The following is a 25,635-nucleotide window of genomic DNA, read 5'->3' on the forward strand; positions in this document are numbered from 1 at the left end:
GGAGGAACTGCACAGCCTGGGGGAGGGATGGAGCCTGGGGCAGGGGTGCACAGGGCAGGAAGCAGCCCTGAGGTGGCTCCAATGTGCTCAGCAGGTGATGCTCAGTGTGGGCAGGACACGGTGGGGACAGACACAGCACCCCCAGCCCGGGTGAGCTTGCCCTGGTGTGGGCTGCATGACACACCCTGGCATCTCTGCCCCTCTCAGCTCTGTTTTTCCTTCCAGATGGGCTCCATAACTCGCCAGACCTGTGGAGTTCACCAGGTGCCATGAGCCAGTCGAGTTACGGTGCCATGCTGGGCAGCTCCTCCTCCCCACTCCCGCAGTCTGGCGGCTTCAACAGTTTACATCAGCACGAACGCATGGTAACGTGTGCCCACGGGGCTCCCCTGGCACCTTCTCCTCTACCTCTTCTGGGGGGCTCCACTGGCACCCTGGCATCTCATCCTGTACCTCTTGTGGGGGGCTCCCCTGGCACCCTGTTTGGTAGCTGCTGCAGGGAACTCCATTAGGACCCTGGCACCTCTTCTCGTAGCTGTTGTGGGAGGCTTCAGTGGCACCCTGGCACCTTGTTCTGTAGCTTTTGTGGGGGGCTTCAGTGGCACCCTGGCACCTCATGCCATAGCTGTTGTGGGGGGCACCAGTGGCACCCTGGTACCTTGTCCTATAGCTGTTGTGGGGGGCTCCAGTGGCACCCTGGCACCTCATGCCATAGCTGTTGTGGGGGGCACTAGTGGCACCCTTGCACCTTGTTCTGTAGCTGTTGTGGGGGGCTCCAGTGGCACCCTGGCACTTTGTCCTGCAGCTGTCAGCTTGGGGTGGCTGCCAACAAGGAGGACCTGAATCGCAGCCCAGCTGCTGAGCCTGGCAGCCTTTGCAGTGCCCCTCTGACCCTTCTCCCCTCTCTCCAGAACTACCAGCTGCATTCAGGGGAGGTGAACGGGGGGCTGCCCTCTGTGTCTGGCTTCTCCTCGGCCTCCACACCCTACGGCGTCTCCAGCCACACGCCCCCGATCAGCGCCACCGACACCATCATGGGTAGGTACCCATGGCCCTCGCTCCGCTGCCATGCACAGAGCTCCACAGCAAAATCACAGTCTTGTGCCAACCCCTGAGGCTGTGATACCTGTGTCCAGTGTACCCAGACACCTTTTGTCCCTTGTGTGTCACCCATGAGCCCAGGTGGCCAAGAAGGGCATCAGCAGCCTGGCCTGGAGCAGCAATGGTGTGGGCAGCAGGAGCAGAGTAGGGATTGTCCCTCTGGACTGGGCAGGGGTGAAGCCAAAGCTCAAATCTTGAGTTCAATTTTGGGTCTCTCACTCCAAGAAGGACATTGAGGGGAAGGAGAAGGTCCATAAAAGGGCAACAAAGCTGAGGAAGGGTCTGAAGAAGAGGGCTGGGGAGGAGCAGCTGAGGGAGCTGGGGGTGTTTGGTGTGGAGAAGAGGAGGCTGAGGGAGACCTCATTGCTCTCTCCAGCTCCCTGAGAGGAGGCTGCAGGGAGGTGGGGGTTGGGCTCTGCTCCCCAGGATCAGGTGACAGAAGGAGAGGAAATGGCCTGAAGTTGTGCCAGGGGAGGGTTAGGTTGGAGAGGAGGAAAAATTTCTTTGCTGGAGGTCAGAGCTTGGCACAGGCTGCCCAGGGAGGTGGTGGAGTGCCCATCCCTGGAGGTGTTCTAGACCCCTGTGGCCATGGCACCTGGGGCCATGGTTTGGTGGCCATGGTGGGGCTGGGTTGGGGTTGGACTGGGTGATCTCAGAGGGCTTTTCACAACAACACAATCTTAGGATTCTCTGTGTGCAGTTATCACCTGAGGAAGGGACACAGCAAGGTCATTGCTGCTGGGCACCTGGGCAGGCTTCAGCAGGGTGCCCTGGCAGTGATGTTTGTGTCCTCTCTCGGCAGGTAACAGAGGAACCACAGCTGGGAGCTCTGGAGATGCCCTCGGGAAGGCACTAGCTTCAGTAAGAGCTTCAGCAGACCCTTCATCCTCTCCCAGCTCCTCCCTGGACCTCCCCTCTGTAACAGGAACTCCCTGGGCAACAGGGAATATGGACATGTTGAATGATTGCAGCCCAAAGTCACATCAGCCCCTGAGGGGGTGGTTGGCCACCCTCAGTGTGCCACCATCCTGTCCTGGCCCTGTGCAAATTGGGGGACCTGCAGCATGACATCCTGGTGGCCACACAGACCCATGGCCCTGAGCCAGCTCTATGGCTGGTACTGGCACTGGCAGTGGTCCTGGCACTGGTACTGGTGCTGGTACTGGCACTGGTCCTGGTCTGACAAGATGATCCTACGTGGCCCTTGCAGCAGGACTTGGAGGTCCCACCAGTTGTGGCCCTGCATGTGCTGGTTCAAACCAGGGGCACTGGTCCCACAGGGCAGTCAGAGCCTGGGGCTGCCCCTGTCCCACTCAGTGCAAGGAGCTGTGCTTGGTGGCAGGGGGGTGCCAGCCCTGCACCCTGCTGTAATTCCTTGGGGCTCTCACTTCCCCCTGAGGTGGGACCTGAAGAGCAGAGGTTGTACCTGCAGGGTGATGGCACTGGGGACAGAGCCCCTGGGGCTCATGGAGGAGCTGTGGGGCACTGGTGGGCTGGATCCTCATGCCAGGTGTGGTTGTGGGAAGGGAGATGCCACAGGGTGGTCCATTGGGGGGTCTTCACTGCTGCTGGGGAGGGAGAGACTGTGGCAGGGGTGGGCAGTGCTGACCATGCCCCTCTTTGTCTCCCTGCAGATCTATTCCCCTGATCACTCTAGCAATAACTTCTCCTCAAACCCCTCCACACCAGTCGGCTCCCCTCAGGGGCTTGCAGGTAGGTGCCACCATCCCTCTGCTTGCAAAGGGGGGCATCAGGTTTGGGTGCAGGAGAGACAATGCAGTGTACCCCGAGGGCAGCCCCAGGCCCACACTGGAGACACTTTGGGCAACCTCAGCAAATCAATCCCCTTTGCTTCTAAAAGCAGGAGAGTGGAGGGGAAGAACAAGGAAATGTGAAGATGTTTTTTTGGAGGAGGTTCTGCCAGAGACCAAGCCTGGCCCAGGCTGCAGCACTGCCACAGGTGGTCAAAGTGTCCCTGCTACCCCCCCAGACCTGCTCCTGTCACAGAGAGAGAGGCCAGAAGAGTTTGTCCCTGGCGCTCTCCCGTGGCAGGAGCACAGTGGGAACTGGGAAGCAGCCAAATGGTTAAAACCATTCCCAGTACCCAGTGAAAGGCTGGTTGGTGCCAGAGTGCAGAGCCATAGACACCCAGAAGCCTGCAGCTCCCTGGGCTTGGGGTGAGCACAGCATGAGTGGGGGCAGGCAGCCCAGGGTGGGCAAGGTTAAAACCTTCACCAGGTCTGAAGGCCTGGGCAGAGTTTCCTGATGAGGTAGAGCAGAGGAGAGCCTGTAGTGCTCTGTGGTGCCATGCAGTGCTTTGGTGGCCCATGTGGTGCCATGTGGTGCTATAGTGGCCACTGTGGTGCTGTGGAAGCCTGTGTGGTGCCATGTGGTACCTTGGTGGTAGGGGAGAGTCTGTAGTGCTCTGTGGTGCCATGCAGTGCCATGATGGCCCATGTGGTGCCATGCAGTGCTGTGGTGGCTCATGCAGTGCTGTGAAGGTCTGTATGCTACCACAGTGCCATGCAATGCCTTCGTGGCCCATACGGTGCCATACAGTGCAGTGGTGCCCCAGCAGTGCCATACAGTGCCTTGGTTGCCCATATGGTGCCATACGGTGCTGTGATGGCCCACACGGTGCCTTGGTGGCCCATGCAGTGCCATACGGTGTAGTGGTTGCCCATGCAGTGCCATACGGTGCAGTGGTTGCCCATACAGTGCCATACGGTGTGGTGGTTGCCCTGGCAGTGCCATACGGTGCGGTGGTGGCCCATACAGTGCCACACGGTGCAGTGGTTGCCCTGGCAGTGCCATACGGTGCAGTGATTGCCCTGGCAGTGCCATACGGTGCAGTGGTTGCCCATACAGTGCCATACAGTGCAGTGGTTGCCCTGGCAGTGCCATACGGTGCTGTTGTGGCCCATACAGTGCCATACAGTGCAGTGGTTGCCCTGGTAGTGCCATACGGTGCGGTGGTTGCCCTGGCAGTGCCATACGGTGCTGTTGTGGCCCATACAGTGCCATACGGTGCGGTGGTTGCCCTGGCAGTGCCATACGGTGCTGTTGTGGCCCATACAGTGCCATACGGTGCGGTGGTTGCCCTGGCAGTGCCATACGGTGCTGTTGTGGCCCATACAGTGCCACGCAGAGCGCCGTGTCCGGTTCCCAGCGCGGTGCCGCAGCTTCCAGCGCCCCCTAGCGGCGGCCGTACCCGGTGCCAAGCTGTCTCCGTTAGTTGCAGGCACGGCGCAGTGGTCGCGGGCGAGCGGACAAGGTGCCTTATCTCCCAGCTACGAAGGGAGCCTCCACACCTTAGTAAGTGCTGCAGATCTGCTTTCTCCTGTCCTCTGCCATCCCTCCTGTCCCCTGGGGGCAAAGCCCTCGCCCCATGACTTCTGGGCCCTCGAGGAGGATGCCCAGTCACTGATGGACCTTTGGTTGGAAGCAGCTGGGCAGAGCTGGACTCTGCTTCCTGGCCCCCAGAACTTTGCTGGCAGAGCCCAGAGCTTTGCTCCTTCCCCATCTTTACAGCCCCTGCACGTCCCTGTGGGTATGACCCAGCCCAGCAGACTCCTGGCTGGTTTCTGCCTCCCCTTCCTGACCCCTTCTGCCTTTAAGAGATGGCCCTGACTTGGGGGGAGGTTATTTCTCCCCATCCCTGCCTTGGTAGCCAAATCCCAAGCTGCCACCAGCCATTCCTCAGTGAGGAGAGCTGCAGCAGGCTGCTGGATCTGCAGGCACTAACAGACCTCTCTCTGTCCTGTCCTTCCAGCAAAACAAGATGGAAGACAGGTTGGATGAAGCCATCCACGTGCTGAGGAATCACGCCGTGGGCCAGACCGCTGCCATGCCAAGCAACCACGGGGACATGCATGGGCTGCTGGGCGCAGCACCAGCTCACAGTGCCACTGTGGGCAGCCTGGGCCAGGCCTTCCCTGCCTCAGTCATGTCCCTGGGGAGCAGGCACCCAAGCCTGGTAAGTGTGGAAGCATCATGGCAGCTGGTGGGGACATGCTGGGGACCCAGTGCTCCCCCCGGCTTCCATAGAATCACAGAATGCATCAGGTTGGAAGGAACCCTCCAAGGGCATCTTGTGCAACCCCCCTGCAGAGACACCTCCAGGCAGAGCAGGCTGCACAGGGACACAGCAAGGCTGACCTTGAATGTCTCCAGGGTTGGAGCCTCAACCACCCCCCTGGGCAGCCTGTCCCAATGTCTCCTCACCCTCACTCTGTAGAACTTCCTCCTGACGTCCAACCTAAGTCTGCTCTGCTCCGTTTCAAACCACTGCCCCTTGGCCTACCCCCACAGCCCCTTCTGAACAGTCCCTCCCCAGCCTGCCTGGAGGTTCCCTGCAGATACTCAAATGCAGCTCTAAGGTCTGCCTGGAGTCTTCTCTTCTCCAGGCTGAACAGCCCCAACTTTCCCAGCCTGTCCCCATAGCAGAGGTTCTCCAGCCCTCTGATCATCTTCATGGCCTCCTTTGGAGCCTCTCCAGCAGGTCCAGGTCCTTTATCCAGAGGGACTTTACCTCTGGTGTGAGGGTAGCCTGGAGTGTCCAGCTTGGGTCAGCTGCCAACAGCTTTGACCTGGTGAGGTGCAGGGGGTTGAATCCTCAGCTCAGTGATGGCTCTCAGGCACAGCTCACTCCTTGCCCTTCCTGGGACAGGCAGAGGTGCTGGAAGCTGTTCTTCTTTCCCTGCAACATGGATGGAAATCCCTCAACACAGCTACAAGCTGTTCCCAGGGGATGCAGGGAGGAGAGGAGGGATCTGGTGCAGGGTATCACCAGGACTTCTCTGCTCCAAACCCCTGGGGCAGGCACCACATCCATGGCACACAGAGGGTACTGGTGGGTGCTCAGGCTCCAGGTGGGTCACCAGGGTCCCTCCTTGTCCTGAGGCCGGTCACAGAAGCATGTCCTTGGCAGAGCTGGTTGCCTGCATCTCCTGTCTCTAGAGATCCAGCGGTGCTTCCCTTCCCCAGACCCTGCTGCCACATCAGGAGTTCTGTGTGTACTCTGCTGCCAGCTGCTACCAGCTGCAGGGCTGGCTCTGTGCAGCCAGGTCTCTGCCCAGTCTTTAGGGTGCAGGCTCAGAAGGGCTCCCTGGCATCCAGGCCCTTCAGAGTGAAGGTCACGCAGCTGGGATGTGCCTTCCTCTGGTGGCACTGGGGAGGTGGCAGAAGTGTTGGTGCCTGATGCAGCCCAGGCAGGGTGTCCTCTCCAGTGTGCCAGCCTTGCCAGCAGGGAGAGGCTTTTCCATGGTGAGGGGGCACTGCTGGGGCTTTCTGCTTGGTCCAGCTGATGTTCATGGCACAGAGCTGCTTTCAGCCATGTCCCCACCACTGTCCCCAGAGCAGAGCTGGTGCTGGAGCAGGGTGGCTCTCCCCTCCTGCATGCCCACACTGTGGGTGGGGGGAAGCACGTGAGGAAAGGCAAATGGCTGTGCTCAGGGTGCTGTCCTCATGCCACCAGCTGTGACACTTCCCCTCCTCAAGGCTTGCTCTGCTTGTTCTGCTGTAGGTGGGAGGAGGTCACCCCGAAGATGGGCTGTCCAGCAACCCCAGCATGCTCCACAACCACGTCTCACTTCCGTCCCAGCCCAGCTCACTCCCTGACCTCAGCAGGCAGCAGGACACATACAGCGGTAAGGCAGCTTGGGGGGACCCAGGGCACCCCTTAGCTCCAGCCCTGAGCAGCAGCAGCAGCCTGGAGGGGTGATGGGTGCCCTTGCAGGGCATCTGTGGTGCACTTCATGCCCTCAGCCTTTTCCAGAGGCTTGACTTGCCTGATCCTGCCCCTCCTGCTAGCTGTGGGTGCACAGAGCCCACAGGCCCTGCTCTGCTCAGGGAGCTTGGGCTCAGGTTCTGATTCTGGCTCTGGTTCTGGAGGGTCTGGGAGTTGGGGGGAGAAAAGCAGGGAGCAGTGGTGGGGCAGAGCCAGCACCCCTGCAGCTCCTGCTGTGGACCAGCAGTGCAGGATGAGTCCAGGATGCTGCATGCTGGTGGTGATGGACCCCCAAGCCCTCCACATGGTCCAGACCACTCCAACCTCCTTGTGTGGCTCTGCTTCCTCAGCAGGCTTGTCTGGGGGGCTGGGCAGAAGCAGTGTCTCCTCGGGCACCAGCGAAATCAAGAGGGAAGAGAAGGAGGATGAGGAGAACACATCAGTGGCAGATAACTCAGAGGAGGAAAAGAAGGAGCTGAAGCCCTCCCGGAACAGAACAAGGTGCTCTTTGAACAGGTCTCTCCCTTCACTTACTCCATTACCAGCTGAGGGCCTTTGGGGCTGGGGCACAGCTGTGGGGACCCACCAGGCACTGGGCTCAGCCCAGTGTGGCCTGGGGATCATCCTGCAGCACAGACCCCCAGCCCCTGCCCACCGTGGAAACCTTCTGTGTCCTCACACCCAGGTGGCACAGCCTGGGCTCCCTCATGCTGCTTCTCCTCGGCTGGCAGTGCTGGGGAACAGTCACTGCCCCCCTCCTGCTGGCTCCTGTGCCCGTGGCCACAGGGCTTGCCCATGCCCATAAAGCAGAGGGCTTGCACCATACTCACTTGAGCTGCGCCCTCGTTTGTGGCATGTTAAGGGCACAGACCCCTGCGGTGTTGCTTGTGGCTGTGCATGGAGAGGACCAAGATCTCAGCTGCCCTTGGTGGGAGCAGGGAAGGTTTTGACCTCCTCCCTTCTCTGGGTCATCTCCACTGTGCTCTGGAATCCTGTATCCTCTGTTACCCACCCAAATCTGTGGCAGTGGATCAGGTAGAGTCCTTGTCTGCAACCTTGCCACCGGCTCGGGGACCTCGCCAGGGTGATGGTGCCCAGAGGGGCAGCACCAGCCCTGCTCCTGCCCCAGAGCCAGAGGGCTGTGACTTCCTAAACACCAGCCTGGGACACCAGAGCTGGCCCCACACCTTCTCTGAGCCGTCCTGGGACACACCTGGGCAGCCAGCTCAGGCCTGAGTCGCATTGTTGTGCTTTCTTCCTTTGCTCTTTACAACCAAACCAAACACAAGACCAAGGCAGAAGAAGATCCTTAACCTCTTCTCTACAGTGTCCCTGCGTGCCCCCAGCGTCTGCATGCCGGGCACCGGGCTGGCACCTGGCTGGCATTGGGCTGGCATCGAGCTGGCACCTGGCTGGCACTGGGCTGGCATTGGGCTGGCACCAGACTGCCACCTGGCTGCCACTGGACTGGCATTAGGCTGGCACCAGGCTGCCACCTGGCTGCCACTGGACTGGCACTGGGCTGGCACCAGGCTGGCACTGGACTGGCACCGTCCCAGCGGGGGGCACAGGCAGGGGGGGTGGTGGTGAACCTGTGTTGCTTTGTCTGTGAGTTGCCCAGTGCTGAGAGTGCACGCGAGGAATGTCCCTGTCTCGTTCTTATTTTAAACCATTAGTCAAGATGAGGATGAGGAGGACGATCTTCTTCCCCCAGAGCAAAAAGCCGAGAGAGAGAGAGAGAGGAGGGTCGCCAATAATGCCCGCGAGCGCCTGCGGGTCCGGGACATCAACGAGGCCTTTAAAGAGCTCGGACGCATGTGCCAGCTGCACCTAAACAGCGAAAAACCGCAGACCAAACTGCTAATCCTCCACCAGGCCGTATCAGTCATACTGAACCTGGAGCAACAAGTCCGAGGTCAGTCAGGGGCCCGGAGTGGTGATGATTTGACGTACCTGGTCGGCACGGGGCTGTCTGTCTGTCTGTCTCCTGTGCCGTTGTGCTGTGGTGCCTCGCACTGTCTTCTCTTCTTCCCCTCCAGCCTTGGGTTCCCCAGGCTGGTGATGTCCTTTTTTTTTTTTCGGTTTGGTTTGTTTTTTTCTGTTTGTTTTGTTTTGGGTTTGGTTTGTTTTGTTTTGTTTCCTTTTTGTTTGGTTTTTTTTTTTCCCCTCCCCCACCCCCTCCCTCTTTTTTGCATCCCTGCTGTTCTCTCTCTGGTCCCCCACTGCCACTGCGTCTGCTGCATGCTGCTCCCCGAGGGGGCACCTGCGCCGTCCCTGCTTTGCTCAGCAACCTGTGCTGGATTCTGTGGCCCTGCTCTGGACTCGACGATCTTCGGAGGTCCCTTCCAACCCCTAACATCCTGTGAGCCTGTGAGCAAAATGAATAAAACCAACCCAAACCAGCAAACCTCCCGCAGGAGGCCCAGCTCTGCCACCTCTGCCAGGGCTGCTCCCATCACTCAGCCTGCCTCTGCCCACAGCTGCAGCAGCGAGTGATGCCCTGTCCTCTCTGCCCACCTGGCACAGGGCTCTGTGCTGTCCCCACCACTGCACCCCTGGGTTTGCAGACAGCTGGAAAACCCCTGGGCATTGCCAGAGGCATGAAAGTGCCGTCAGGATGGAGACACTGAGCTGAGCTGCCCTTGCTGCTGGTGCCCTGCCCTTGCTGCTGGTGCCAACTCAGCTGCAAGGTGGGAGTGCTGTGCATCTCTAGCAGAGCCTGGAGCTGCAGGTGGGCACCTGTAGGCTCTCCCCATCACCTGGGCATCCCTTCCCACACTGGTGTGTGCCCATCTCAGCCACCTGTGCTGGCCCCAGGGTTCGAGTCCTGGTGGAAGGGAGGCGCAGGGCTTGGCTTCCCACTCCGGAGGCTTTGCTGCTTTGCTCCTGCATCCCCCAGTGCATGCTCCTGCTGCTGCCCTGGCCAGTGCCTGGCAGATTAATCCCTTTCTCTCTGCAGGGGTGCCTGGCAGGTTAACCCCTTTCTCTCTGCAGAGGCTGTTGTAACTCATCGGTGGTTTGTGCCTGGCTCTGCTCCTCTCTGCTGGCCTCTGCTGTTGCATTGATGTTGGAGTCCTTTGTGCCTCTCTTCAGTTTGTAATTTTTTGCCTTTCATAACATTGTATATTTTTTTCCTGTCTCTTTTTTAATTTCCCCTTCCTTTTTAATTTTTTTTAATTATTATTATTATTATTTCAAGGTTTTTGTTTTGGTTTTTTTCTTTTTTTTTTTTTCTTTTTTTTTTGGTTCTGTTCTTTCCAATCTCCTACAGACAGTCCCCAGCCGTCACCTCTCGGTGGTCCCACTCTCTACCTTGTACTTGCTGCTTGCGGCTGGAGGCAGGAGCCGAGGGGCTGGGGGAGGGGCACAGGGGCTGTAGGCAGAGTTGGCACTGTGGTCACTTTGGTCTCCCACGCTTGTCCCTTTTTAAAGCCTTCTGGAACACAGCCCCCAGCGAGCTGCTGGCAGCAGGAGTGAGTGCAGGCAGCCAGGGAGTCCACCGCTGAGGGGTTTGGCCTTTGGGCTGCTCTGCAGGAGAGAAGCCAAACTCTACCTCCCCTACTGGGGGGCTGCGGTGGGAGTGGGGCCATCAGGTGCCCACGTGCCCAGCTGCGGCTGCCAGGATCCTCCCACTGCTGTCAGCAGAGAGAGAAAGGAGAAGACTGAGAGGGGTTGTGAGGGGCCAGGCAGGCAGGTCAGTGTCTGCTCTGAGCAGGGCACAAGGCAGCCAAGGCACTGCATGTCTTTAGAACCTGGAGGACCCCATGTGGATGAGCAAACCACCAGCAGCAGCAGCACTTGCTGGTGGCAGGGAAATGTCTCCCTCCTGCCCAGATGTAGCATGCAAGGTGCTGCTGGAGATGTGGCCTTGCTGCAGGGAGCCACCAGCCAGGAACCAACAGCTGCTGACCTGCATTGGAACCAGCTGGGCTCCTGCTGGGGTGGTTGCACGCCCCATGTCCATCCTGGGCACATGGAGAGAAGGTGGCAGTGCCAGCTGGGGCAGTGAGGAGACACGAGCAGGGACAAGGCAGTGAGGAGAGGATGCAGGCAGGGACAGTGGGCAGCCCTCTGTCCCACACAGACCTGAGGAGCCCTTGCTCCCCTTCCATGCTGTTGGGCACCATCTGGAATCCCTCCAGACTCCTCCAGCACACCCAGGAAGGCTCTGACTCTGCGACCCCTCTTCGGTGAAGGCTTCTCCCTGCGTGGCTCCCCTGGAGCTGAAGGCCACAGTCTGTCCCAGTGCCAGGTCTCACCTGAGGACCCTCCTCAGATAGGTGTCTTTCCTGCAAGAACTTTTGCTCTGGGGGAGAAGGTCGTCTGGAGCCTAAATTGGGTTTGGAGGGGATGGGCTGCGGGCAAGGCCACGGTTTCAGATGCTGCCAGCACAACTCTGCCTTTCCCCTCTCCCTGCCTGTTTTGGGCACCCCTGTGGTGCTGCCAGCAATGGAGGTTCTCCCAAAGCTCCTGACTGTGCTTGGAAAAGAAAATTCCCCCCAACTTCCAGAGCTCTTGTGGCTGTGCTCTAAGACCTGGATTCAGTGTCTGCATACGAACTGACCCTCAGCAGCAGCCAGGGTGCTTGGCTCATGCCACCTGTGCTGCCCCCGCCCCTAACAGGGTGGCTGGGCCAGGCTGCCAGAAAGCCCTCCCTGAGAGGGGTTTGCTGCAGATGGGATTTTGGAAGGAAATCCTACAAAGAGGAGTTTGATTTCTGCCAAAAGGTCTTTCCTGGGAGGATGAATCTGATGGTTTTCATAGCTTCATAGATTCACAGACTGGGTTGGGCTGGAAGGGACCTTAAAGCCTGTCCAGCTCCAACCCCCTGCCATGGGCAGGGACACCTCCCACCAGCCCAGCTTGCTCAAGGCCTCATCCAGCCTGGCCTTGAACCACCTCCAGGGCGGAGGCATCCACAGCCTCCCTGGGCAACCTGTGCCAGTCTCTCCCCACCCTCACTCTCAAGAATCTCTTCCTCACCTCCAGTCTCAACCAATGGCTGAACTTTAAATTTTCATCCGAAAACGAAGAGAAAGGCAAATTTTTGCAGAGAGGGGGTCGGTGTGTGCAGGGCGGGGAACGAATCCTGCATCCACACTGCCCACCCCCATCCCTGGCAGCACCTTCCAGCCCCATGCTGGCATCACCTTTTCCCGTGGCCGCTCAGCAGGCAGCACCCCAAGGCGATTGGCTTTCGTTGGAGCCCTTGGCAGCGGACAGCAGCAGCAGCACTCCCAGCACGGCAACCTGATAGCCACCCCCACACACACACAGCTCCCTGCCAACCCCCCCCTCCTGACTAACCCCTGTGGTACTATGAACCCAGCAGTACAGACGAGGCCTTGTCACTGGAGGACAAAGATCTGAGGGACCGGGAGAGGAGGATGGCCAATAACGCCAGGGAGAGGGTGCGCGTGCGGGACATTAACGAGGCCTTTAAAGAGCTGGGACGCATGTGCCAGATGCACTTAAAAACGGACAAAGCACAGACCAAACTGATCATCCTGCAGCAAGCAGTGCAGGTCATTCTGGGCCTGGAGCAGCAAGTACGAGGTATGGTACCAGCTGGCAGGTGCATTTCGGGGCCTTCCTCTCCCCCACCCCTCTCTACGTCTCTCTGCATCCTCCACCCTCTCCCCCTCCCCATCCCCGGCTGCGTCTCCTGCTTGCACCGCCAGCTTCTGCGGCTGCGTCGCCAGCCCTGGGTGCAGCTGAGCTTGCCAAAGCCTTGGCCCCGGGGTGGATTTGAGGCTGCTCTCTTGTGAGTCTGCCCTCATGCTTTAATGGGAATTGGGCAGCTTGATCCCATTGGAGCAGCTTTGGAAAAGTCAGTGCTCAGCTGGGGGCTCTGCGTTTCCCTTGGCTCGGCTCCAGAAGGGCTCCAGCCACCTTCCCACAGCCACTGCAAAGGGCAGCTTGCACTCAGGTTGTCTCCTCGCATGGTCTCTGTCTGTCCTCAGCCTCTGTCCTCACTCTCTGTCACTCTGGGACGCTGCCACTGTTGCCCAGACTGAGGTTGCTTCTCCCCCCTCCCTCCTTCCCTTGCTGTTTTTGGCCCAGAGCGCAACCTGAACCCTAAAGCAGCCTGCTTGAAGCGTCGGGAAGAAGAGAAAGTGTCTGGAGTGGTAGGAGATCCCCAGATGACACTTTCAGCTTCACATCCTGGTCTAGGAGATGGCCACAACCCTGTTGGACACATGTAAAGGTACCATCCCCAACCCTGTTCTCCCAGCACCCTGCTGCGGGTCCAGCCCCACTGCTGCTCTGGCTGCTCAGCACCTCTCCTTTGGCACCAGCCAACCTCCTTCTTCATTTACTTTACCTGTTTAATTGACCTGCAGTAAATGACTAGCATCTCCACACAGTTTGCTCATCCATGGACACCCAAAGCTCTGCCCCACAGCCCTGGAGCCGAGAGGGAGGGTGCTCTGCACCTCCCTGCCCCAGCTGGCTGCTGGAAACCAGTGGCTCCTCTGCCTGGTGCCCTTACGGGAGGAGCCAGAAATGCAAAGAAATGCTCAGAAGACAAAATTCCCCCAAGGACACCATGGCTGAGCCAATCCTCAGCAGCTCCTCCACACCAGCCACTCAGGCAGGGATGGTCTCCTGTCTCAGTTCAGGGACTGGAACTAAATCAGCAACTGATTTGGGTTGGAAGAGACCTTCCAAGCTCATCCAGTCCAACCCCTGCAGCCAGCAGGGACATCCCCAACCACAGCAGGTAGCTCACAGCCCCAAACAACCTGACCTGCAGTGGTGCCAGCCATGGGGCAGCTCCCATCTCTCTGGGCAACCTGGGACAGGCTCTCAGCACCCTCAGGGTCAAACATTTCTTCCTTCTCTCCACTCTCAATCTCCCTCTTGCAGTTCCAAACCATCCTCCCTCGTCCTGTCCCAACAGGCCCTGCTCCAAAGTCTGTCCCCAGCTTTCTGCTCAGCCCTTGAAGCACTGCAAGGCCACCAGAAGGTCTCCCTGGAGCCTTCTCCTCTGCAGGCTGCCCAAGCCCAACTCTCTCAGCCTGGCTCCCAGCAGAGGGCTTCCAGCCCTGCCAGCATTGCTGTGGCCTCCTCTGGCCCTGCTGCACCAGGTCCCTGTCTGTGCTGTGCTGAGGGCTCCAGAGCTGCCCCAGCACTGCAGGGGGGGGTCTGAGCAGAGCACAGCAGAGGGGCAGAATTCCCTCCCTGCCCCTGCTGCCCACACTGCTGGGGATCAGCCTAAGACAGAAGAAGTTCTTCCCCATGAGGGTGGTAAGACCCTGGCACAGGTTGCCCAAAGAGGTGGTGGAAGTCTCATCCCCGGAAATTTTTAAGGCCAGGCTGGATGTGGCTCTGAGCAACCTGATCTAGTGGAAAGTGTCCCTGCCCATGGCAGGGAGGTTGGAACTGGCTGATCCTTGAGGTCCCTTCCAGCCCTGACAATTCTGTGATTCTGTGACAGGGCTGGGGCAGGGCTGGCAGCACTCAGTGCCAGCTCACCTCCAGCTTTTCAAGTCCCAGCAGCACTCCCAGCAGCTGCCCACAAGAAGTAGTTTCATTCTCATTTAAATTTCTCTCACTTCAGTCTTTTTGGTTTTGTTTTTGTTTTTTAATAGATCTTTTTGTTCCTCTGGACACAGAGATCTGTAGGAAGAAAAAAAAAAAAAAAACCTGGGTGTGACCTGCAAGCTTCTGGAACCATAAACTGTAGTCCTGCAAAATACTGACACAAGGTGGACAGATCCTGGCGTGACGTAAGGGGGTGGAAAGCAGTCAAAAAAAAAAAAAAGAAAACAACAGAAAACCTTTTTTTTTTTTTTCTGGTCAAAAAAAAAAAAAGAAAAGAAAGAAAGAAAGAAAGAAAAGAAAAAAAATTGCCTTAAGTATAAAGTGCAGAACAGTCAATACATATCACTCAGTTAGGGGGGTGGGAGTGTTCTCTTGGCTTGTTCACAAGCAGCCAGCAGCAAAAATTGTGCCTAAGCTTGAGATATTTCTTTGGGTTTTTTTTTTCCTTTTTTTTTTTTTTTAAAAAAGCTAAAAGAAAAAAACCAGACAAAAAAAAAAAAAGAGGAACGTTAGTTATGAGATTTTTTTTTTAATGTAGAACAAATAGCAAAATGCCTTTTGGGTTTATTTTGGGGTTGTTTTGGGGGGGTTTTTTAGCTTCTTTTGCATATGTTTTGTAAGTGACAAAAAGGAAATTTTTTTCTTTTTTTTTTTGTATAAAAAAGAAACAAAAACACAAAAAATGTCTTGTACCCCTCCCCTCTCCTCTCCTTCCTTCCCCCACCCCAATGCTTTTTTCTGCTGCTGTTTCTCTAGTTAAAAGTTGTTGCATCTTTAGGATCAACCAGAATATTAAAATTGTATTAAGAGAGACTGGATATAAAGAGAGGAATTCTCAGATTGGGCTCAGAAAGCCACTAAAAAGCGAATGTAGCCACAGGGAGGAGAGCTCCTTCCTCACCTGGCTTGTACTTTCCATTGTAAAAAAAAAAACAAAACACTCAACTCCTGTGCTGAATTCACCAGCTCTTTGCTTTGGCCACTTCTGATTTGGGAAAAGGAAGTCAAACAGCAAAGTTGCAGCAGCAGCAGTGTCCCTCAGAGCTGCTCCTGCTCCCTCCCGGGAGGTGCCCAAGGTCCATCCGGGGGCTCTGCAGATTTGCATTACTGCTGCACCTCCCCCAGAGCCTGCAGTCCTGCCTGGGAGAGGAGGTGCCCCACGGCTGTGATGGGAGAGAGCAGGCCTTGGGGAGTGGAAGAGGACTGTGGTGCTCCTGTGGTGACAAAGCAGCCATGTGGATGGCAGAGGAAGGCCCAGGGCACAGGGAAGTGCCTCTTGCCCACGCGTCCGACCCCGGCGCCTGCTGCCGGAGGAGCTTCCAGGGCAGCACTGAACAAAGAGGAACTGAACAAAGCTGGAGGGCTGGGAAGAGGCAGAGGTGGACAGAGCCAAGGCAGCAGTAGATGGACCCATGGACAGTGGTGGCAGGAAGGGGAGCAGCCACCCAACGTGTGCTTGCTTCAGCCTCAGCAAGCCAGCACCAGAGGCAGGATCCCAGCTCCATGCAGCCTCTCCGCGCTGGAGCCACCACCACCAAGGGGCAAGCTGCTGCAGGCCTGGGGACAGGGTTTCACATCCCGGCTTCACGCACTGTCATCTCTCCAGAGCATCCTTGGAGGCAAGCCCTGGGACACAGAGCAGCCACTGGCACCTGCATGTGGGCTCCATGCTGCCAAGCAGGGGAGCAGTGAGCACCCGTCCTGCATGAGGGGCTCCAGCAGCCAAGCTGGGCCAAGGATCCCTTCACTCTGAGTGCTTCCCAGTGCTACTCCAGACCACTTCCAGCAGGAGGAAGACCCCAGCAGCCCCATCACAGGGTGCCCCAGAGGTGTGGAAGCAAGCAAAGAGGTGCTGGGCAATACTGAGCTGTGGCAGAGCTGGCTCCAGAGCTGGCAATGGAAGAGCATCCAGCAGGATTTTGTTCTTGTTTTTTCCCTCTCCTTCCCCTCCTGAAACATTCTGTGCCCACTTCTGCCCAGCTCTGCAGGCAGATGATGTCAGCTCTCAGGGGCATGTGAAAGCCCAAATCAGCAGTGGCTGTAAAGCTCTTGGACTGGGGCTGGGCACTGCCCAGATCTGCCTGGCAGTGCCCAGCCAGGAGAGCAGTCGATGGGACACGAGTGCTGGCTTGGGGGGACCATGGGGGCAGTGAGTGTGTAGGACCCCCCAGCATCAGGGTCCAGCTCTCTCTGCTCCTCTGGCCTGTGCTCCTGGGGAAGCTGCCTTGCTTTGGCACAGGACAGGGAAGGACTGGCCACCAGCATCAGGTCCTGTGGCACTTTCTAGCATGCCCCAGGTTTTGGCATCACCTCCTGGTGCTCCTTTGTGCTCCAACAAAACCATCTGGAAGTGCTCAGGAGGTTGCCCATCTCCTACCTACAGCTGGGTACCATGGGCTCAGCCCCTCTGGCATCTCAGAGAGGAGCCATGGAGCAGAATGAGTCCTCTCCCTGCTGCCCTTGGCACCAGCACTGCCCCAGGGCTCTGCAGGCTCCAAGCACAGCTCTGAGGCTTTTGGGTGCTCCTGCCGTTTCCTGCCCACATCGCCACTGCTGCCACCATCACTTCTGTGGAGTGAGACCTGAGAGCACAGCAGCTTCCAGCTCTGTTCCCAGAGAGGGCTGGGAAAGGGCAGTGGCTGTGGTCCCTGCAGCCCAGGAAGTCTTCTCCTCGCCTGTGCCCACAGCCATCTTCCAGCCTAATTAGCTGCTCAGGGTACCCCACTCTGCCCTCCTCTGGTTTCCTCTGCCTGCTTCAGCACTGAGCAGCCTGAGATGGATGTGGCTCCCCTCTGCCTGGTGTGACAGCCCTGACCTCTGGAGCCTTCCTTGCAGCAGCAGCTTCGTCTTCCTGAAGCATCCTGCCAGGCTGCATTGCTCTGCAGAAGCTGCAGCAAGTTCAGTCTGAGGGTGGCAAAACACACAGGGAGGGGGCAGTGCCCCTCTGCAGCCCACAGCCAGGGCTGGATGCTCTGGCAACCCCAGCTCATGCCCCAGGGCAGGAACTGGGAGCTCATCAGCTGCTTTTTGCAGCCTGCAAGAGGCTGCTGCTTCTGCCCTGCCTCGGGTCAGTGCCAAGGCTGGGCATTTGCTGCCCAGGGTGTTCTGCTGGCTCAGTGCCACTGCCCCAGGACGCTGAGTGGGAAAGTGTGGGTGGATGGAGCAATGTCCCAGCCCTGGCAAGCTTGAAACCATACAAATGAACTAAGAAGTGCTTCCCCAGCACTCTGGTTTTGCAACAGGACTATGAGGTGGCAGTCAGGGGCAGAAAAAGAGATGGTAGTGAAGAAAAACCCAGAAACAACAAAACTGGAAAGTGGAGAAGATTTCTTTGCTCAAAAATTTTGCTGAACTCCTCCAATGCCCTCCCAAGTCCTGGCTGATGTTCTGCAGCCCAGGGGGACCCCTAGTGAGAAAGAGCCTTTCCCATCACCCCCAAAGCATCAAGCACCAGGCAGAGATGAGGCTTTCCAGCTGCATCTCGGTGGTTTTGGTGCTGTTGCCTTGACTGCAAAACCTCCTTGGCTGAAGCTCCTGGGACATGAACTCCCAGTGGCAGGGTTTGGAGAAAGTCTTGGCTCCTCCAGCCAAGGCAGGTGCAGTGTCAGGAGCTGGGAGTGCTGTGCCTGGATGGCACAGAGTGTTTTGTGTGCCAGCCCCACACAGCCTTGGTGGCATCTCTGTGGAGAGGGCAACTGCAGAGTGCAGCAGGGAAAATGACTTTGGCTTGCCCCTGCCTTGGGCTCGGGGTGAGTGTGGTGTCTGCAGCCTGCCAGGGAAAGAGCCTTTTCCAGCATGGAGCACTGCCAGGGGCTGCCCCCAAAGTGCCCCCTGCAAGAGCAGCCTGGCAGTGAAACTCATCTCCAGGTGTCCTGGGGGCTGCGCCCTCCCCAGCCCACATCTCTGCTGCCATTTAGCTTTGGGATCTTCCAGAGCACTTCTGTCCCCAAACTTCTCTGCCTGTCCCTGTTCCTGTGGTCGTGCAGAGAGGTGTCACAGATGGGTGGCATGCTGCAGGCTGCCCTTCAGTTCTCTGCTTCCTCTCTCAGCCTGGCACGTGTGGGTTCTCCTGGGCTGCATGTCCCTCATCGCTGGGGGCCATAGAGTTCCCCCCCAAATCTTCCTTCAGCAGCTCAGGGCAGAGGCTGCCTCCTGCTTGCTGCATGTTCAGAGTTCTCTCTTCCAGCTGAGCTGCATCACAGCTGAGCAGCAGAGCTGAGGTCCCGTGGGGACAGCTGCCATGGGAGATTTGTTGTGTAGTAGGGGTGCAGTCCTCAGGCCCCCCAGCCCCTGGGACCCCTCTCCTCTTTCCTCCCCCTCAGCAGCCCCCTGCATATCCTGCCCAGAGCTGCTGCAGGCTGCCAGGTGCTGGAGAGTGTCTGAAATTATTAACAGTGAAAACTTGCAGCTTTTTGGTTCTTCTCCCTCTTCACCTGCCCCAGAGCAAAACAGCTGCAGCCTCTCCAGCACCTTGCTGCATGGAGGGGAGCTGGTGGCTGCCTGCTCCTGCTCCCAACCCTGGGCAGCAGAATTCCAGCTCAGCCCTGCCTTGGCAGTCACTCTCCTGCGTCTGAGCTGCCAGTCAGACCTCACAGCCCAGCAAGTGCCTGGCTCCAGTTCAGCTCCAGCTCTTTGCAAGCAGCTCCTCTGCTCCCCTGCTTTCACAGTTTGCACTGGTGGTATCCTGTGGGGGCTGTGGGTGGGAGAGACAGGACCTGGGACATCTGCATCCCACTCTGTGCCCCTCCTGCCTGCACTGAGCTCTGGCTGGGAGCCAGGGGAGGCAGGAATCAGGGCAGTGGAGTTAGGTGGACACCCCAGGATCCCACATCTGGCTGTGGGGAGCAAATCCATGCACCAGGGTCACCTTGCTGCTGGTCACTTTGTGCACCACCACTCCAGGAGCAGGGACTTGGCTGCTTTGCTGTTAGGGTTTTGCTCTTCCCAGCAGAGATTTGCAGAAGTGTGATGTGAAACCTGCCCAGCTGCGACCTGTGAGCAGCTTTGTCCCCCAGCCCATGTGCTGAGCTGGTTTCCTAGAGGTGCCTGGCTGTGGTTGAGCAGCAAGGGGACAGAGCCAGGCTGGGACTTCCCCAGAAGTCTGCAACTTCAGGTTGGCTGCAGAAGCTGCTCTCAAAGGTCTTTTGTGTCTCACCCTTGTACCCACTGAAGCCAGCAGAGCCTTTGGGCCTTGGGACCTTGCAGCTCATCCTCCATCTTAGCAGCTGGGGGGTGCCTTGAGAAGCAGGAGGCTTTTGACACCCCCAATCCCCTCCCCTCATATCCTGAGCTCTTCTGCCCTGGGGGGGCCGTTGAGGTCAGTGCCAGTGGAGCCTGTGCCAGGCCCTCCCTGCTGTGTTTGTGCTGGTGGCTCTGGACCAGCTCCAGCTTTGGTGAGCCCCTGGCTGGAGTTTTAGAAAGGAGGTGAATGAAGCCAAGGTGGTTCTGGAGCTGGGCCAGGCCAAGTGCTCACCCCGAGGTGCAGTGCTGGCTGAGCTGGAGCAAGCCCTGGCCGCTGGGTTCCCCTCTTCCTGCTTGACACCAGCAATAGCCAAGACCTGTTCTCCATACCACAGCTTGCACAAGGTCTTTGCCCTCTTGAATCCTATGCAACCCCCTCCCCTCTCCCCAGGGCTCTCCAGATCCCAGCCCAGCCCATTCCCTCTGCTCTTGTTCATGGCTGCTGAGTTCCTGCTCCCTGCTGCCCTCAGGGTCCAGCTTCACTTCCAGCAGCTCCAAAAGCATTTTGAGACCTGTGCCGTGGAGCTGGGGGGTAGGCAAGGGCTGAGACCACTGGAACAGCCTTTCCAACTCATGCTGCAGGTGCTGAGCACTGAACTGGAGAGGGCAAGGCCTGTCCTAGGGCTCCTCCATTCACCCTTTACCCTCCTGTGCCTTCTGCTCGATGCTTGGTGGCTCCCTGCCAGCATCCTTCATCTTGCACCATCTCCCCCAGTGCCCCTGAATGGAGAAGCTGTGTCCCAGCTCCTTGCTGCCTGCCCCTCTGGACTGCTCTCAGGCTTGGCTTGGCTTGGCTGGTCTTCCTTCAACCTCCTCAAGCTTCAGAGTGTCTTTTCCTTCCTCCTGCACTGTGCAGTGCCTCCAGCCAGCACCTCTGGGCTCTTTCCTTCATGCCCAGCCACCGTGGGTTTCCTCCCAGGGCAGAACTGTGCCACCCACTGCCTGTCTGCTGGGGCAGAGGAGGGAGGGTTTGGGAGGTGGCTGCTGCAGCTCAGTTGTGTGGCACAGATCTCTCTCCCTGCCCTGCTGGCAGGCATGGGGGGGTCCTGGTTTGATGTTGAGGGCAGTTTACCCCTTTGGAGAGCCAGCAGCTGCAGTGCCTTTGTCTGCAGGGCTCCCGTGGAGGTGGTCTCTGCCCATCCTCCTGGCTCCATCCTGCATACACCCTCAGGGCCAAGGGGCAGCCCTCCTCCACAGTGGAGGTTCTCTGCCTCTTGCTCCTCAGGTCTTGCAGTACCCACCCTGGTCCAGCCAAGCCCCCACCCCGTGGGAAGGAGAGGGACTAAGACTCAAGGCCTAGTTCCACCTTGTGGGCAGCAGTGCAGGAGAGCCAAAGGCTTTGTGCTCCAGCCCGGGCTGTGCTGGGTGCTGGGGGCAGCCATGGAGCTCCCCTGGCAGCTCCTGCAGCAGCAAGCTGGGGACACCTCCATCCCTGTGAGACATCTTCCCAACCCCCTTGAAACTCACCAGCCCTGGGGGCAAACCCTGCAACGTGAGGCCTTGCTGGGGAGCTGCAGGGAGCCTTTGCCCTCCTGCCAGCCGTGGTTAAGCCCCTGGGAGAGAGGAGAGGAGAAAGAGGCACCCACAGAAGCGGAGCAGGGGTGACCCCAAGCAGGCTGTGGGCAATGACTCATTTCCAGCAGAGAGCTCCAGCTGGGGGGGGCACAAAGCATTACTGGGGGGGGGGGTCTCTTTCAATCTATTTTTGTAGGATTGGGGTGGGAATGGGGGAGGGGGAGAGCAGAGGGGAGATGCCTGCAGACTTTGGTTTATTTTTCAACCCCATAGAAAGGTTTTGTTGGGGTTTTTCTTGGGGTGGGAGTGGGAGTTGGGGGTGATTGGGGTTTTTTTTTTTTTGGCCTTTAAACCCCATCCCTGGCCCTTGCTTTTTTTTTTTTTTTTTTTTTTTTGGATGTTTATGCTGCCTACCTGTAAATCCAAGATGTACTTAAAAAGTGGCTGAAATCCTTCTCTTCTTAAATCAGATACACATTATAGTTTTGAACTATATATATAGTAAATATATATATATATATGCCTAGCCCAGCAAAAAAAAGCAAACAACAACAAAAAAATAAATAAAAAATAAAATACATTTTAAAAAAAATTTAAAAAGAAAAAAAAAGAAATAAAGGGAAAAAAGAAAGAAAAAAACAAAAAGAAAGAAAAAACAAAGAAAAACAAAAAGAAAGAAAAAAAGAAAAAACAAAAAAAATTTAAAAATTAAAAAAAATATTTGGGAGTGGGGGGGAGGGGGAACTGAGTTGTCCTTTGAACTGAATCACAGTTGTGGGATATAAAAAAAAAAAATTGTGTTTCTGAGTGCCTCAAGATAATGGAATTATTGTGGTTTTGGTTTTGTTTTGTTTTTTTCCTTTTTTTAAAATAATTTTATACAAGTGTCAAAAAAAAAAGAAAAACAAACAAAAAAAAAAGAGACAAAAACAGCTGGCTGGATTATTTGGAATTTTTAAATAATCCTAACTTTTTTAAAAGGTAGATTTTGAGAACTGTCCTGTATATAACAGTAATGTAGCAATAAATGTGACATTTTATAACAATAGCACTTTCTTGGGGGTTGGTTTTGTGGGGTTTGGGGGGGGTTGAGTCTCCTCCCACCCTCCCGTCCCATCCCCTCACCTCCCTCATCTCTGTCTTGCAGATGTTGTGAGCCTGCCATTGTAAGTCAAAGGGTTTGCTAAATCCATAAGTTGGGTTGGGTTGGGTTGGGTTTGGTTGGGTTGGGTTGGGTTGCATTGGATTTGGTTGGATTGGATTGGGTTGGATTGGATTGGATTGGATTGGATTGGATTGGATTGGGGTGAGTTGGGTTGGATTGGATTGGATTGGAGTGGATTGGATTGGGGTGAGTTGGGTTGGGTTGGATTGGATTGGATTGAGCTGGGTTCAGTAGGATTGGACTAGGTTGGGTTGGGTTGGATTGGACTGGGTAGGGTTGGGTTGGATTGTGTTGGATTGGATTGGGTTCAGTAGGATTGGACTAGGTTGGGTTGGATTGGATTTGGTTGGATTGGGTTGGGTTGGATTGGGTTGGGTTGGGTTGGAAGGAGGAGAGAAGTGGAGGAGGAAAAACTTCAGCATTGATTACTCCTCGGCTGGAGCAGCTCTCAATTTGTAACTGCATCAACACTTGGGCCACAAAGATTCAGAGCTTCAGAGTTTGGAACAAGTCATAGAGTCACAGAATGGTTTGGCTTGGAAGGGACCTTCAAGACCATCCAGTTCCAGGCCCCTGCCATGGGCAGGGACACCTCCCCCCAGCCCAGCTTGCTCAGGGCCTCATCCAGCCTGGCCTTGAACACCTCCAGGGAGGGGACAGCCACAGCCTCCCTGGGCAACCTGTGCCAGTCTCTCCCCACCCTCACTCTCAACAATTTCTTCCTCATCTCCACTCTCAGTCTCCCCTCTCCCAGCTCAAAGCCATTGTCCTCATCCTGGCACTTCCAGCCCTTGTCCAAAGTCCCTCCCCAGCTCTCCTGGAGCCCCTTCAGGTACTGGAAGGCTGCTCTGAGGTCTCCCTGGAGCCTTCTCCTCTCCAGGCTGAACAGCCCCAACTCTCCCAGCCTGGCCTCATAGCAGAGGTGTGGCCTTCCCAGCCCCAAGGCTTCTCTGGAGATCAGCAGGAGTGACTCCATCATCTTTTAAATTTTGGGTTATTTTGCTATTGTTGTTGATGTTTTTTGGCATCTAGGAAACTTTCACTGCTCAGTGAAAGCTGAGACTCTCCTGTGTGTGCACAACTCCAGGGAATCAGCGCATCATGGAATTGTTTAGGTTGGAAGAGGCCCTTTAAGATCATCTAGTCCAACCCTTAACCCAGCACTGCCAGGGCACCGCTAAACCATGGCCCTCAGCACCACATCTCCATGGCTTGAAACCCCTCCAGGGAAGGTGACTCCACCACTGCCCTGGGCAGCCTGGGACAGACCTTGACAACCTTTTTGGGGAAGAAATTGTTCCTTGTGTCCAACCTAACCCTCCCCTGGCACAATTTCAGGCCAGTTCCTCTCCTATCACCTGATCCTGGGCAGAGAAGCCCAACCCCCACAGCCTCCTCTCAGGAGCTGTAGAGCAGTGAGGTCTCCCTCAGCCTCCTCCACACCAAACACCCCCAGCTCCCTCAGCTGCTCCTCCCCAGCCCTGTTCCCCAGACCCTTCCCCAGCTTTGTTGCCCTTCTCTGTCCTGCTTCAGACTCTCAATGTCCTTCTGGGAGTGAGAGCACAAAACTGAGCCCAGGATCTAAGGTGGAGCCTCCCCAGTGCCCATCCAGGGACACCATCCCTGCCCTGCTCCTGCTGCCCACACCATTGCTGCTCCAGGCCAGGCTGCTGCTGCCCTTCTTGCCCCCTTGGGCACTGCTGTCACCCAGCACCCCCAGGTTCTTTTCTGCTGGGCAGTTTCCAGCCACTCTGCCCCAGCCTGGAGCCTTCCTGGGGTTGTTGTGACCCAGGTGCAGGACCCAGCCCTTGGCCTTGTTGAACCTCATCCCATTGACCTCAGCCATGGATCCAGCCTGGCCAGATCCTTCTGTAGAACCTCTCTACTCTCAAGCAGATGAAGATTCCCTCCCAGTTTGGTGTCATCTGCCAGCTGACTGAGGATCCTGTGATGCCCTCATCCAGACCACTCATGAAGATACCACAGACATTAAGGAATTCAAGCCCCATCTGGCTCCTGTTCACCAGGCTCTCTTGCCTCTCCATACCCTCAGTACCATGGAGGCTGTGGCAGAGGCTCTGACTCCTGCAGGAGCAGACCAGGCTCTCCTGCCTGCATCCTTCATGTGCCAGCTGGAGCATGGGCAGCAGGGAAACAGCTCAAAGGAAGGAACCCAGAACCCTCATGGTTCAGTACCCAGCTGACCCTGCTGGCACCTGGGCAGCGAGACACTGGAACAGAGGGAAATGTGCTCTTGAGTCAGTCACACCATGGTCTTCTGTGTCCTGGTGAGGAAAAGCAGGAACTGGAATTCTGCTCTTTTGAGTGCTGGCTCTCAGCAACCAGCAGAGGTGACAGCTGCTGGGGTGGCTGCTGGGCACAGGTCCTGCAGGGGAGTGCTGGCAGCCCTGAGGCTCAGGACAAGGGGTGACAGACACAGACCTGACCATCAGAAGCTGCATCTGAACATGAGGAGGAACTTCTGCAACTGAAGGGTGGTGGAGCCCAGGAGCAGGCTGCCCAGAGAGGTGGTGGAGTCTGCATCTCTGGAGGCCTTCAAACTCCACCTGGATGTGTTCCTGTGTGACCTTCTCTAGGTACCCCTGCCTTGGCAGGAGGGTTGGACTGGATGATCTCCAGAGGTCCCTTCCGCCCCCTGCCATGCTGTGTGATTCTGCGTGAGGCGCTGGCAGCGCAGCCCCAGGGCTGGGGCAGACGATCGCTGCGGGCTCAGGCGTCCCCAGGACCTTATGCAGGTTCCCAAGAGGCTGAGCTGGCTTGGAGCAGAGCCTGGGGAGCTCTGGGGAAGTGTTGGCGGATCGAGGGCTGCTGAAAAACCTGACTTGAAACCCCGGGCAGGGCGGGCAGGGCACTGGTGGACACTGCGAAAGCTGCCTGGGAAGGGACACTTGGCTCCAGCATGGAGCGGTAGACTGACCCAGCTGAGAGCAAGGACATTGCCAGCCCCGTTGGGGTCCGTGCCCCATGGCCTGCGTGGGGACAATCCATGCCCTCGAAGTCCATGTCCCCTCTCCGTGTGGGACACTCCCTGCCCTCGGGGCCGTGTCCCCTCTCCCGCGTGGGACACTCCGTCTCTTCGGTGCTGTGTTCACTCTTCCCTGTGTCCCCCCTTCCATGTGGATCACTCCATCCCCTCAGAGCTGTGTCCCCTCTCCCTTGTGGGACACTCCGTCCCCTCGGGGCTGTGTCCCCTCTCCCGCGTGGGGGAACGGGAACCGCTGCAGAGGCAGCGCCGCGGGACGGGCAGCGCCACGGGACAGGCAGCGCCTGGGGCAGCCCTGCCCCGCGCACGCGCGGCCCGCGGGGTCCTCGAGCG

At 57.2% G+C, this 25,635-nt stretch overlaps 1 protein-coding gene across 3 annotated transcripts in view; it reads left to right on the plus strand.

The window, feature by feature from the left end:
* TCF3 (transcription factor 3) overlaps positions 1–14,562 on the plus strand; it is a 101,769-nt gene extending 87,207 nt beyond the window's left edge. For 2 of the 3 annotated variants that reach the window (XM_054396258.1, XM_054396260.1), the window contains exons 10-20: positions 226–365; positions 912–1,038; positions 1,904–1,962; positions 2,736–2,814; positions 4,337–4,416; positions 4,874–5,077; positions 6,626–6,749; positions 7,183–7,330; positions 12,159–12,385; positions 12,893–13,037; positions 14,425–14,562. In XM_054396258.1, coding sequence (XP_054252233.1) covers positions 226–365; positions 912–1,038; positions 1,904–1,962; positions 2,736–2,814; positions 4,337–4,416; positions 4,874–5,077; positions 6,626–6,749; positions 7,183–7,330; positions 12,159–12,385; positions 12,893–13,035 — 1,331 coding nt within the window. In that variant the 3' untranslated portion in view covers positions 13,036–13,037; positions 14,425–14,562. The remainder of the gene's footprint in view (positions 1–225; positions 366–911; positions 1,039–1,903; positions 1,963–2,735; positions 2,815–4,336; positions 4,417–4,873; positions 5,078–6,625; positions 6,750–7,182; positions 7,331–12,158; positions 12,386–12,892; positions 13,038–14,424) is intronic. The other variant, XM_054396261.1, reaches the window with a different exon arrangement.
* The last annotated feature ends 11,073 nt before the right edge of the window (positions 14,563–25,635 follow it).

Source organism: Indicator indicator, chromosome 36 (genome assembly GCF_027791375.1).
Source record: "Indicator indicator isolate 239-I01 chromosome 36, UM_Iind_1.1, whole genome shotgun sequence".
Lineage (NCBI taxonomy): Eukaryota > Metazoa > Chordata > Aves > Piciformes > Indicatoridae > Indicator > Indicator indicator.